The sequence below is a fragment of the Gigantopelta aegis genome, chromosome 6 (assembly GCF_016097555.1).
Source record: "Gigantopelta aegis isolate Gae_Host chromosome 6, Gae_host_genome, whole genome shotgun sequence".
Classification (NCBI taxonomy): domain Eukaryota; kingdom Metazoa; phylum Mollusca; class Gastropoda; order Neomphalida; family Peltospiridae; genus Gigantopelta; species Gigantopelta aegis.
Genome location: NC_054704.1, coordinates 90,712,270 through 90,726,272, shown reverse-complemented (window position 1 = coordinate 90,726,272; position 14,003 = coordinate 90,712,270). Strand labels below are relative to the sequence as shown.

General features: G+C 45.2%; 1 protein-coding gene across 1 annotated transcript; it reads right to left on the bottom strand.

Annotated features, from left to right (window-relative positions):
* Nucleotides 1-10,690: 10,690 nt before the first annotated feature.
* LOC121374783 (RNA-binding protein 25-like) lies at nt 10,691-11,501 on the bottom strand (the record flags this gene model as incomplete). Its single annotated transcript, XM_041501892.1, has 3 exons — nt 10,691-10,777; nt 10,915-11,049; nt 11,436-11,501. Coding segments are annotated over 3 exons (288 nt in total), but the record flags the coding sequence as incomplete, so codon positions are not given.
* Nucleotides 11,502-14,003: the final 2,502 nt, after the last annotated feature.

The following is a 14,003-nucleotide window of genomic DNA, read 5'->3' as shown; positions in this document are numbered from 1 at the left end:
TAACAACTGTCACATATATCCACCAATCACAGGTGAAGTTCCATTTACTCCTTATGGATTTGACAGTGTTCCTCGAACTCGATCTGGGAATCACGTGATTTGGTCCAATGCAATGTACGGATTAACCAAATCCAAATCCTAGCCACCATTTTAAAACATGAACATCGTTTACTAATACTACTTACAAACACATCTGTACATTTATTAAACTGGTGTTAACAATATAGGTGAAACAAATCAAGTTTGTTTTGTTTAACGACACCATTAGAGTACATTGATTTGTTAATCATCGGCTATTGGATGTCAAATATTTGGTAATTGTTACATAATATAGTCTTAGAGAGGAAGCCCGCTACATTTTTCCATTAGTAGCAACGGATTTTTTATATGTACTATGGTACGAAATGACTTGTAACCCATCCAATAATGCACATACAAAATCCCTTGCTGCATTAGGAAAATGTAGCGGGTTTCCTCTGTTGACTACAAAACAAACTTCTTCTTACCCATATTTACTCTCGCGCGCGAAATTAATCATTTTACAAACTGCTTTCATGTAACATATTCATAATTAATAATTAAACATGTTTACTGAGGCATCAGGCCGCACGAAAACCTGACAACTGTATTTGAAATTGTCCAACCAAGTGTAAAATGTCGTGTGGAGGATTCGGTTTCGGTTTGGTGCGCATTCCTTGTGGGCTGGTGTGTGTGGAGCATAACGTGTGCTACAGATCATGGAATCCGTAGCAATGGTATCGTTTGTTGGCGTTATGTCTCCTCGAGAACAGCAAGGTGTGTGGTAACAATCATCACACACCTTTTGGCATAGGTAGGCGTATGTAGAAATTCAATATTTTCATTTTTTGGCTTTTTTTCACTGGTCTCGGTGGTGTCGTGGTTATGTCATGAGACTGTTAGGTACAGGGTTCACAACCCGATACCGACTCCCGCCCAGAGCGAGTTTTAACCAAGTCCAATATGGGTAGGTGTAAGACCATTACACCCTCGTATCTCTCATTAACCACAAATAACTAACCCTCTGTCCTAGACAGACAGCCCAGATAGCTGAGCTGTGTGCCCAGGACAGCGTGCTTGGACCTTAACTGGATATAAGCACGAAAATAAGTGACTGAATGAAATCAATTTTGGCTTTATTTTATTAATAAAAGAAAATTAAGAACACATTTGAAAAACAATGGAAGGAAGGAAATGATTTATTTAACGACGCACTCAACACATTTTATTTACGGTTATAAGACATCAGACATATGGTGAAGGACCACACAGATATTGAATGAGGGAACCCGCTGTCGCCACTTCATGGGCTACTCTTATCGATCAGCAGCAAGGGATTTTTTATATGCACCATCCCATAGACATGATAGCACATACCATGGCCTTTGATGTACTTGTCGTGGTGCACTGGCTGGAGCGAGAAATAGTCCAATTGGCCCACTGACGGGGGTCGATCCCAAACCGACCGCGCACCAAGAGAGCGCTTTACCACTGGGCTACGTCTCGCCCCCTTGAAAAACAAATTACATGCAGAAATGAAATGATGACAGAACATACTGAGAGACGTAAATAACGTATTGAGTATTTGACTGATATTGTCTTACAGAAATGTCATGTAATATATATTAGGTATGCAGAAAATTGATAACAACTGTATTTGAAAGATGATACTGTTTAAATAGGAAAAGAAATTGAATAAAATGTGTTGTAAACCAAAATAAAAAAAACCCAAAAACCCAACAAAATTAATAAAACAAACCAACACAACATGATTGTTGTTTTTTTCTTCAATAAAACCGCATTTTTGCAGGATTACTTATCGTAGCATATTGAAGAAAGACAGGATGGTATGGTATGGTATGGTATGGTATGGTATGGTATGGTATGGAATAGTATGGTATAGTATAGGAATTAACGTGCACTTTCAGAGAAAGCGCACGCCTGTCATGAGCACAGGCGCCGGCCTCAGCCGGCTCCTCCGTCCAGAACAGGAAAGGGTTGGGGTGGGTGGGAGAAGGGACCGCCTGCACTGGCAGGTGAAGCGAACACCAGCAGCCCGACCGGGGTCGGCATCAGGCGGAGGGATAGACAAGAGGAGGAGGAAGGATTGTTTAACGTGCACATTCAGAACAAGCTGTTATAGCACAAGCACCGACCTCAACCGGTGTATCTGTCCAGGACAGGAAAGGTGGTGGTGGGGGGGGGGGGGGGGGGGGGGGGGGGGGGGGGGGGGGGGGGGGGGGGGGGGGGGGTAGGAGGGAGGACCGCCTTCGTTGGCCAGTGCAAGGGAGCACCAGCAGCCCGACCGAGGTCGGCAGCAGGCGGGGGTGATAAGGTGCTATGGAATTTGGAATGTTCCGTAGGGTTGAGCCAAATTGAAGGGTTGCGCATTTTGATGAAGGAATTTGAGCGCAATTTAGAACGGTCGTTCTAAATGGAAAGATGGAAAGACAGGAAAACACCGGTTGCTTTTATAGGGAGACGAGTACAGGTAGGCCACTGCTAACAGATTTTCATGTGCAATGCTGTGTTGTTGGATTAAACACCAAGTTATGTTTTCTTTTTCTTCAAACACATTTTATTAAAAAAAAATTGGTTCCAGTTTTAACCAAATTCTCTTTCAGTTACAGTTGTTATCGGTGTGTCATTTGTCCGTATGCCTAATGTTTTTACAAAAAAATATTCAGTGAAAAACTCTTTTTGGTACTCCAACTTATATTGAACTACATTTTGGTTTGATTAATGACGTTATGTGAGCACGTCGATTAATTAATCATCGGTTACTGGATGTCAAACATTAGGTATTTCTGACTCACAGTCCTTTCAGAGAACCTGCTACAGATTTTCATTAGCAGCAAGGTATTTTTAATGCATCCGACGGCCATGCAAACACACACAGACACACACACACACACACACACACACACACACACACACACATAGAGAGAGAGAGAGAGAGAGAGAGAGAGAGAGAGAGAGAGAGAGAGAGAGAGAGAGAGAGAGAGAGAGAGAGAGAGAGAGAGAGAGAGAGAGAGAGAGAGAGAGAGAGAGGGAGACATAGGCAGACAGATACACCCAGAGGCGGGGCGATATATATATATATATATATATATATATATATATATATATATATATATATATATATGGAGAAACGCATTCGGCCAGCCGCAAAAAATGCTAGGCGCAGACGCAACGGTCAGACCGCACGCACGCGCCGCATTCAGTCTATGTGAGCAGGGCCGTAGCCTGCGGGGGTGGAGCAAGGGGGCAGTAGCCCCTCAAAAACAAAATGCGGAAACAGTTATAGAAACGTAAAGAAAATTATTTTCTTAACCGCTTAAGGAGTTGTAGACTATTAACTAATCAGTTGCTCCCCTCCCCCCTCCCCCCCCCCCACACACAAATCCTAGCTACGGCCCTGATGAGCCTTTAGTGCTATTAGAAGAAAAGAAAAAAGGAAATGTTTTATTTTACAACGCACTCAACACATTTTATTTACGGTTATATGGCGTCGGACATGGTTAAGGACCACACAGATATTGAGAGAGGAAACCCGCTCTCGCCACTCTTTTCGATTAACAGCAAGGGATCTTTTATATGCACCATCCCACAGACAGGATAACACATACCACGGCCTTTGATATACGAGTCGTGATGTACTGGCTGGAGCGAAAAATAGCCCACTGACGGGGATCGATCCCATACCGACCGTGTATCAAGCGAACGCTTTACCACTGGGCTACGTCCCGCCCCTATTAGAAAGTAACAACGTGGGTGAAGGCAGGCGGTTTCATTTCTTTAAACTATTTGTCAAAGTATGTGTCGAAGTATGTGTCGAAGTATGAGTATGAGTCGAAGTATGTGTCGAAGTATGAGTTGAAGTATGTGTCGAAGTATGTGTCGAAGTACGAGTTGATGTATGTGTCGAAATATGTGTCGAAGTATGAGTTGAAGTATGTGTCGAAGTATGTGTCAAAGTATATGTCGAAGTATAAGTATGAGTCGAAGTATAAGTATGATCGAAGTATGTGTCAAAGTATAAGTATGAGTCGAAGTATGTGTCGAAGTATGAATCGAAGTATGTGTCGAAGTGTGTGTCGAAGTATGAGTCGACGAAGTGTGTGTCGAAGTATGAGTCGAAGTATGTGTCGATGTATGAGTCGAAGTATATGTCGAAGTATGAGTCGAAGTATATGTCGAAGTATGTGTCGAAGTATGAGTCGAAGTATGTGTCGAAGTATGAGTCGAAGTAACTATTAAGTTAAGACACCAAAATGGCCGCAATTGAAATGAGCCGAGCTGTCGCTAAACAGTCACAGCTCTCTTTCTTTTATTCACGCATACTTATTTTCGTGCTTATATCCAGTTACGGTTCAAGCACGCTGTCCTGGGCACACACATCAGCTATCTGGGCTGTCTGTTTAGGACAGAGAGTTAATGATTAGTTGTTAGTGAGAGAGCGAGGTAGTTGTAGTGATCATACACCTACCAACTGTGTCGTTAGACTCGCTCTGAGTGGGAGCAAATGCCAGGCTGCGAACCCAGTGCCTACCAGCCTTATGTCCGATGGCATAACCACGGCACCACCGAGACCGATAGCTTTCTTTTACTCCTGGGGCGGTATCTAGTTCAGTGGGCAGAGCGCTCGCTGAAGTGATTGGGTTCAAGGAACGAATCCCCTCGGTGGATCTATTTTGTCATGTTTTTTTACCCCGTCCAAACCAAAGAAAGAAAGAAATGTTTTATTTAACGACGCACTCAACACATTTTATTTACGGTTATATGGCGTCAGATATATGATTAAGGACCACATTGATACTGAGAGAGGAAACCCGCTGTCGCCACTTTATGGGCTACTCTTTTTGATTAGCAGCAAAGGATCTTTTATATACACCATCCCACAGACAGGGTAGTACATACCACGGCCTTTGATATACCAGTCGTGGTGCACTGGCCGGAACGAGAAATAGCCAATACGGCTAATATATCAAAGACCGTGATATGTGCTGTTATGCATGAGGGAAAGTGCATATAAAAAAAGATTACTTGTTGCTAATGGAAACATGTATCGGGTTTCTTTTGACTATGTGTCACGATTACCAAATAGCCGATGATTAATCATTCAATGTGCTTCTATAGTGATGTTGTTAAAACAAATGCAAATTAATCTTTCTCTTCAAACAGGTTACCGATTCTTTTGAAGGTATTCAGGTAAATGGGATTGGCTTATATAGCATACACTTAATAACTTGCCCACGGTATCAGATTTCAAGTTTGTTACTATGTTTACCCTGTCGAGGAATGTAGCAGACACTGTAAATCTACTGATAATCTGTAGCAGACGGAAAGATCGATAAAGCTGTCAAATATACCAGTGTAGCAAATCACTTCCCGATACGTACGTCGCATATCTGTTTCAGAAAGAAAGAAAGAAATGTTTTATTTAACGACGCACTCAACACATTTTATTTACGGTTATATGGCGTCAGACATATGGTTAAGGACCACACAGATTTTGAGAGGAAACCCGCTTCCCACAGGCAGGATAGCACAAACCATGGCCTTTGTCGAACCAGTTATGGATCACTGGTCGGTGCAAGTGGTTTACACCTATCCACTGAGCCTTGCGGAGCACTCACTCATGGTTTGGAGTCGGTATCTGGATTAAAAATTCCATGCCTCGACTGGGATCCGAACCCAGTACCTACCAGCTTGTAGACCGGTGGGCTACCACGACGCCACCGAGGCCGGTCTATCTGTTACAGAGTTAAAAACATTAAGGTTTCTTTTGCTTCACGACACCACAAGAACCCACTGAGTTATTATTAACTTGGTCATTCTGATACGTCTTCAAAGAAAATCCGCTAATTTATTTTCCATTAGCAGCAATGGTTCTTTTATATGCACTTTCCCACAGACTGGACAGCACATACCACAAAAACTTTGCATTACCTTTGATATATAAATCGTGGGACACTGGATGGGACTGGAGAAAACTCGATCAGAGAATGGGTCAACCGAGCCGGTTCGATCCTTGAACCCAAGCACCTCAGGCGAAGGCCCTATCCTGTTATATAGATATCATGGCCATTAGAACAGACGGTGGATTAATCCACTCCCATACAATATATCTGGGTGATACAAGCTATAGAAACTTAAAATATATAGCATTATATCAATAAATTGTGTTTGTGGTTGAAACAAATAAAAACATTGTCATGTATGAAGTATTATTATGAAGAAACGTTTATACGGTCCCGAGTTATTGCAAATGTTTTTGGGGGGTTTTCTTCTTCTTCTTCTTCTTCTTCTTCTTCTTCTTCTTCTTCTTCTTCTTATTATTATTATTATTATTATTATTATTATTGCAAGCATTAGGACGATCCGAAATGCGTTGAATATAAAGATATTCATGTTAGGCAAATAAAAATAGGACTATATTTTAATTTTTATATTTTAAAAAATGGTGCTATTTCGGTCAAATGCATGTTACAGTGGCTACAAACTATTGGGTTCACCGAGGTGTGTCGATCCTATGACCCGTCGGATCCCAGGTTATCGATCTATTGATGACCCTGTAGTGTGGTGGATTTCGTAAAGTTGTTTTGTAATGTTACTGGGCTGACCATACAAGATGTTCAATGTGGGGAATTGTTAGTCGCATTCCGGTAACACTTGGTGCTTCAATAATGGGATACCGGCCTCGATGGCGTCGTGGTTAGACCATCGGTATACAGGCTGGTAGGTACTGGGTTCGGATCCCAGTCGAGGCATGGGATTTTTAATCCAGATACCGACTCCAAACCCTGAGTGAGTGCTCCGCAAGACTCGATGGGTAGGTGTAAACCACTTACACCGACCAGTGATCCATAACTGGTTCAAACAAAGGCCATGGTTTGTGCTATCCTGTCTGTGGGAAGCGCAAATAAAAGATCCCTTGCTGCTAATCGGAAAGAGTAGCCTATGTGACCGAGGCCGGGGACGTCAGACACTGTTGTGAACCGTGCGAGATGCAGTGAGAAGGTCCGTAGCACGTGTTTTTGTACCTGAGTCATGTCAGTTGTTTTCATCACAATGTTCATATCACAGTCAACAAGTGGCTGGAGTATTTACCTCAGTTGGTAGAGCGCTCGCCTGAGGTGCTTCGGTCGTAAGTGCATCAAAAGCCGCGGTATGTGCTGTCCTGTCTGTAGGAAAATGCAAACAAAAGAAACAAAAAACCCAGCGGGTTTCATCTGAAGGCTACAACTGTTTGACTTCCAATAGTCGATGACTAAATTATCAACTGGTCCTTTAGTGTTACTAATCTGTACAATATGTTCGTGAAGTAACAGTTATTTCTCCACGCGAATATACAGCACAAAGTCACTTTGGTCTTGTGAAAGTTTTAAAACAAGTTCTACTAGCACTGGTCTGATATTTATACCTTTTTTTTAGTTCTGTGTGGGTACTCTTCCTTTTTCATGTTTTGTGTCTCTGGAGTGTTAATAGTTAGTTTTAGATGGAGTAGCTTGATAAAGATTTAATCGTCTCAATTCCTTTGTTTCACACCCAATAGCAGATCTTCTTTTGTGCTTGGGGTGTCGTTAAACCACAATACATTAATTCTGTATCTGTTACCTCTGTCGTTGTCTGTTTTTGTGCTCTGAATCGTTCTCTATGTCTCTGTCTGTCTGTCTGTATATATACTGACACACAATGAAACGCAAAACAGATTTGTTGGACTTAAAATAACAATGCATGAGAGGAAGCCATTGATTGGTACTTTTGTATGGGTTTTAATCCTGGTTTTGTTTTCGTTACACATACAATAGCAGAAACACACAAAATGGTGTGAAATGCGTTCACTACATGCTCAATCATGCTGCATGCAATGCACGTAAAATGCCAGTGTGACGGAACATGCTCTTAATTTTGTTTTCGCCTGTGGCGATATTAATTGTGTTAGAGGGCCGTGTGCAGTTCCAATATGCACTTAGCCCAGGTAACTTTGTTACGTAATACCTTCGCGCGACCGTGCATCCCAATATGCACTTAGTGCAGGTGTGGAGGCCATGTGGCCAGTAGTTACGTAATACCTCTGCGAGTGGGGTTTCGACGACCGTGATTTTGGCGACTAGGCGTCAGCCAGTCTAATCTTCTAAGAGAAAAATGCGTCTCTGGGAGTTGGGGAAATATCTCATGATACGTGAGGTACCGCGATGTACCCCCAGGCGATATTCGGATTTTTATGATAAATAGCTAGGGTTTTACAGATATCAGGGAGAAACATAGGAAGGCTTCCAGGGGGAACGTTAGTCCGTTTGATGTGATTGATGTGACTTTAAATATTTTAATACTGTATTATACCAATATTATTTAGACGGTGCTGCCGGTCATCTGACGCAGTAATACTGTAGGCTCACTGTTCTATATATATAAAGCTTAGCCAGTCATCCTAGAGGACCTAAGTAAACTGTAGGTTATTGTCTTTATTGTGATAGGTACCAGTATTAAGTCTGTATTACAACGTTATTGAACGAGTAGTAAGGGTTAATTAAAAATTAACCAGTTAGGAATAGAGTTGTAATTCCTTTATTAATTAAGTTCTCCTGGAAGCGTTTCTCAATTATCACACGTGTGGGTGTTGTGTCACGGTGAAGTGATTAGCATATTGTGTAAACTAGACACCTAGAGATTAACTAATTAAGTGATCAGTTCTGGGTTGTTATTATTTATGTTGTTAATTAACTACTGCAGCTGTACATTTGTCAACATAGGTTAATACAGATTCCAAAGTGTATTGTGTTTTTGTTGTGTTTTCTAGTGAACTAAACGTGCTATATTATATATACTTTATATAAGATCTTATCTCTGATCATACCTAGACGAGCCACACTAGAGTATAACCGCCCGTTACAGAGAGATCTAAAAGATATATAGTTAGGAGAGATATTTTGATAATCGTGTTTCATTCAGTTACGGGTATTATAGGATCCCCGTGACAGCCAGTATGTGGATACATAAAAGTCACGTAACGGTGTTATGTTCCTCGTCACATTAAGAATGCCACGACCCAGAGAAGTACAAAGGGAGGGAGCGTTGGGCACTGTTCAAGGGGGGACTTCGCAAAGCCAAATTGCTAGGACCTCAGAGTCCATCCATCAACTATTGGACGACTTGTTGAACGTCATCAACAGACCGGGACTGACCGTGATCGACCTCCACCTGGCCAACGTCCCGTTACGACCCCACGCCAAGAACTGCAACGATGACAGCAAGCAACACGATAGGACGTCATGGAAGGCCTATCCATCCGAAGACGGTCATCCGTCGACTCAGAACGGCTGGACTCAGATGCAGACGCCCGTACAACGGTAACATCATGACACCGCGACATCGTGCTGCCAGACTACAGTTTGCTCTCCAGAATAGTAATCTTCCACCAGCCTTTTACCGGTGCATTGTTTTCTTAGACAGTCCCGTTTCTGTGTCTCCTTTGCCGATGGAAGAGCACGTGTGTACAGGAGACTCCATGAACGGTACGTTGACGGATGTGTGAGGGAACGTGATCGGTTTGGCGGCGGTTGTCTGATGGTATTAGGGGGGGGGGGGGGGGGGGGGGGGGGGGGCAACCAACTGTGATTTCAGGAGTGATCTCATAATTGTCCACGATGCCCTTACAGCCCAGCGTTATGTTGACGTTATTCTAAGACCACTTCTCCAGCCACTTTTGCGCCGTCACCGAAGACCAGGAGGTCCCCTTCTGTTTCAACAAGACAATACCCGTCCACATACTGCAAAAATTACCCAGGCATTCCTGCAACAAGCCGGTATCACCGTTATGAACTGGCCCGCCGTTTCATCGGATTTGAACCCAATTGAACACATGTGGGCTGAGTTAGGTCGTCGTGTACGTCACCGCCAGCCACCACCGCGTAACGTCGCTGAGCTTGCACAGGCGTTGCAGGAGGAGTGGAGGAACATTCCTGTGGCTTATTTGAGATGTTTGTGCCAATCCTTTCCCCGTCGTCTTCACGCACGCTCACGGGGCAATGGTGGACACACCAGATACTGACCTTGATATGGGGGTCGAACTTTTCGATTACGAATGCAACTCGATTACTGATGATAACTGGCCATGGATCCATGTGAATGTATCTCATGAATACCAGTCATTAATGTCATATTACATTATCCATCAATTCATTAATAGTTTGTCGTTATTTGCAATGAAAAGCTGTTTTTGCGTTTTCATTGTGTTTCAGTATATGTATATGTATATGTGTGTGTATGTCTCTCTCTCTCTCTCTCTCTCTCTCTCTCTCTCTCTCTCTCTCTCCTCTCTCTCTCTCTCTCTCTATCTATCTGTCTCTGTCGGTGTGTGTGTCTCTCTTTCTCCCTGTTTCTGTCTCTGTGTCTCTGTCTGTGTCTGTCTGTGTCTGTCTGTCTCTCTCTCTCTCTCTCTCTCTCTCTCTCTCTCTCTCTCTCTCTCTCTCTCTCTCTCTCTGACTCTCTCTCTCACGCAGACACACAGACACACTCTGTCTCTGTCTGTCTGTCTGTCTGTCTGTCTCTGTCTTTCTCTCTCTATATATACAGTATATATATCTGTCTGTCTGTATCTCTCTCCGTCTCTCTCTCTCTCTCTCTCTCTCTCTCTCTCTCTCTCTCTCTCTCTCTCTCTCTCTCTCTCTCTCTCGACTCTCTGACTCTCTCGCTCTCTCTGACTCTCTGACTCTCTCTCTCCTCTCCCTCTCTCTCTCTCTCTCTCTCTCTCCTCTCTCTCTCTCTCTCTATCTCTCGCACGCAGACACACACTGTGTCTCTGTCTCTCTTTCTGCCTCTCGCTCTCTCTCACGCAGACACACACTCTGTCTCTGTCTCTCTCTTTATATCTCTCACGCAGACACACACTCTGTCTCTCTCTGTCTCTCTTTCTCTCTCTATATATATACAGTATATATATCTGTCTGTCTGTCTGTCTCTCTCCTCTCTCTCCTCTCTCTCTCTCTCCTCTCTCTCTCTCTCTCTCTTTCTCTCTCTCTCTCTCTCGCACGCAGATCCTCCCACTCTGTTTTTCTGTCTCTCTTTCTCCCTCTCGCTCTCTCTCTTCCATCCCTTTTCACACTTCCTTCCTCTGTCCTCTCTCTTTATCTCTCTTTCACCAGATTCGCCACTTTTCTCTCTCTGTCTCCTTTCTCTGCTTTTTTCCCCCCCTTATTTTATCTTCTTCCCCCCCCTTCCTTTCTTCCCTCTCTCTCTCTCTTCCCCCTCTCTTTCTCTTTCTCCCTCTCTTTCTCTCTTTCCCCCCTCCGTCTGTCGCCCCCCTCTCCTTTCTGCCTCCCCCCCCTTTTTTTCTTCCTTTTTCTTTTCGTCCCTTCCCCTTCTTCTTTTCTTCTCTCTTTTCTTCCTTCTCTTCTCTTCTCCTCTTCTCTCCTCTCTTTCTCCTTTCTCTTATCCCTCCCTCTCCCCTCTCCCTCCTTTTTCTTTTTCTCTCTCTCTCTCTCCCCTTCCTTTCTCTCTATCTGTTCTTTTTCCCCTCTCTCTCCTCCCCCCTCCCTCCTTTTTTCTTTTTCTTCCCCTTTCCCTCCTTCCCCTCTCTTTCTTTCTCTTTCCCCCTCTTTCCTCTGCTTTCTACATCTCCCTGCCTTCTTTCTGTCTCCCTCTTTCTCCCTTTCTTTCTTCCCTCCCTTCTTCTTTTTCCCTTCTTTTATCCCTCTCCCCTCTTTCCTTTTTCCCTTTCTCTTTTTCCCTCTTTTCCTATCTCCTTTCTCTACCTCTCTTTCTTCCTTCCTTCAGTACTTCTTGCTCTTTCTCTTCTCGCTGTTCCTCCCCCCTTTTTCTTTGTTGACCTCCCCTCTTTCCTTCCTCGTCCTCCTTTCCCTCCTTTTCTCTTTCCTCCTCTTCCCTTCTTTCCCCCCCCCATCCCTCTTCCCTTTCCCTTCCCCCTATCTTTTCCCCTTCTTTTCCCTCCCTCTCTTTAACCCCTTGTTTCCTTTCCCCTTTTTCCTCCCCCTCCCTTTTCTTCCTTTTTTTGTTCGTTCCTTCCTTTTCCTTTCCCTTTCTTCTCCTCCCATCCTTGTCTTTCTCCCTTTCCTCTCCTTTCTGCCTTCTCACCCTTCCTTGTCCCCTCCCCTCTCCTCCTTGACCCCCTCCTCCTTTCTCCCTCCCTTTTTCCTTTCCCTTCCCCCCCCTCTCATTTTCCCTTTTCCCCCCCTTCCCCCCCCTTTCCCTTTCTCCCTCTTTTTTCCCCTTTTTCCTCCTTTTTTCCCCCCTGTCCCTTCCCTCTCCCCTTTCTCTTCAGACTCTCCCCCCTCCCTTCCCCCCTTCCTGACTTCTCCCTTTCCTCCTTTTTTCTCTATTTTCTCCCTTCTTCTCCACTTCCCTCTCATTTCTCCCCTTCCCCCCCCTTTCCTCCTTCCCCTCTCTTTTCTTCCCCCATTCATTTCTTCCTTGCTTGTTCTCCCCTTCTCTCCCCCTTTCCTTCTTTCTTCCTCTTCCCTCCCCCCCTTTTTCCCTTCCCCCTCTCTCCCTTCGTCCCCTTTCCCTCCCGTCTTCTTTCTCCCCTTTCCCTTTTGTTCTCTCCCTCCCCCCTTTGTTTCCCCCCTCTTCCTCCCTCCTCTGTTCTTCTCTCCTCTCCTCTTTTTTTCTTTCCCTTTGTTTCCCGACCCTCCTCTCTTTTTCCCTTCTTTCCCTCCCCTTTTCCCTTTCCCTTCTTCCTTTCTCTCTTCCTTTCGTCTCTCCCTTTCCCCCCTTTTCTCTTTCCTCCCCTTCTTCTTTCTCTCTTTCCCCTCTCCCCTCCTCCCCCCTCCCCCTTTTCTCTCCCCCCTTAGCCTCCCCCTCTTTTTTATTTCTGCCCCCCTTCCTTTCCCCTTCCCTCTTCCTCCTCTCCTTCTTCTCCCCCTCTCTCTCCCCCCCCTTCCATCTCCCCCTCCTTTTTCCCTCCCCTTTTTCCCCCCCTTCCCCCCCCCTTTCTCTCTGTCACTCTCTCCCCCCCTTTTCCCCTTTTCCTTCCCTCCCCTTTTCCCCCCCCGTTCTGTTCTTTCCCCTCTTTTCCCCTTCTCCCCCCCCCCCCCTTCTTTCCCTTCCCCCCTCCCTGCTCTCGTTCTCCCCTCCCCTCCTCCCCCCTCTTTTTTTACCCCCCCCCCCTTCTTTCTCCTTTCCCCCCCCTCCCTTTTCCTCTTCTCTCCCCTCCCGCCCCTTTCTCTCTCCTGTCCTTTCCTCTTCTCCTTTTCTTCTCTTTTTTCTCTCCTCCCTTTCTCTCTTTTCTTCCTCTTTCCCTCTCTCTTCTCTCTCCCTCCTTTTCCTCCTTCTTTTTTCTCCTTCTCCCCCCTTTTTTCTCCTCTTCCCTCCCTTCTTTCTTCTCCCCCCCCTTTGTCCCTTCCTTCTTTTCCCCCTCTTCCTATTTTCTTCTTCTCTCCCTATCCCTCCTCTTCCCTCTCTCCCCTGTCTCTCCCCCCTTCTCCCATTCCCTCCTTTCCCCCCCCTCTCCCCCCTTCCTCTCTGTCTCTTGTCTCTTCCTCTTCCCTCTCCCCTTCTCTCCCCCCTCTACTCCAGACTTGAGCTCTCTTCTCCCCTCCCTTTTCTCCTTATCTCCCTTTTCCCTTCCCTCTTCCCCCCCCTCCCTCGCCCTCCCCCTCTTCTTCCCCTCCTTGGCCCTTTCTTTTCCCCTTTCTCTCTCCTTCTTTCCCCCTCTTCCCCTCTCCCCCTCCTCTCCTTTCCCTTCTCCTTTCCCTCCCTCTTCTCCCTCTTCTCCCCTTTCCCCCTTCTTCTCTGTCCTCTTCCCTCTCCTTCTTCCCTCCCTTTCCCTCCTCCCCCCCCTCTTTTCCCCTCTTTTTCTTTCTCTCTCAACCTCTCCCCCCCCCCCCTCTCTCCTTTCTCCTCCTCCTCTTTCCCTCTTTCTCCTCCTCCTCTTTCTCTCCTCCCCCCCCCCTTTCCTCTTTTCTCCTCCTCTTATCTCCTCTCCCCTCCTCTCTCTCTCCCCGCTCTTTCTGTCCTCTCTG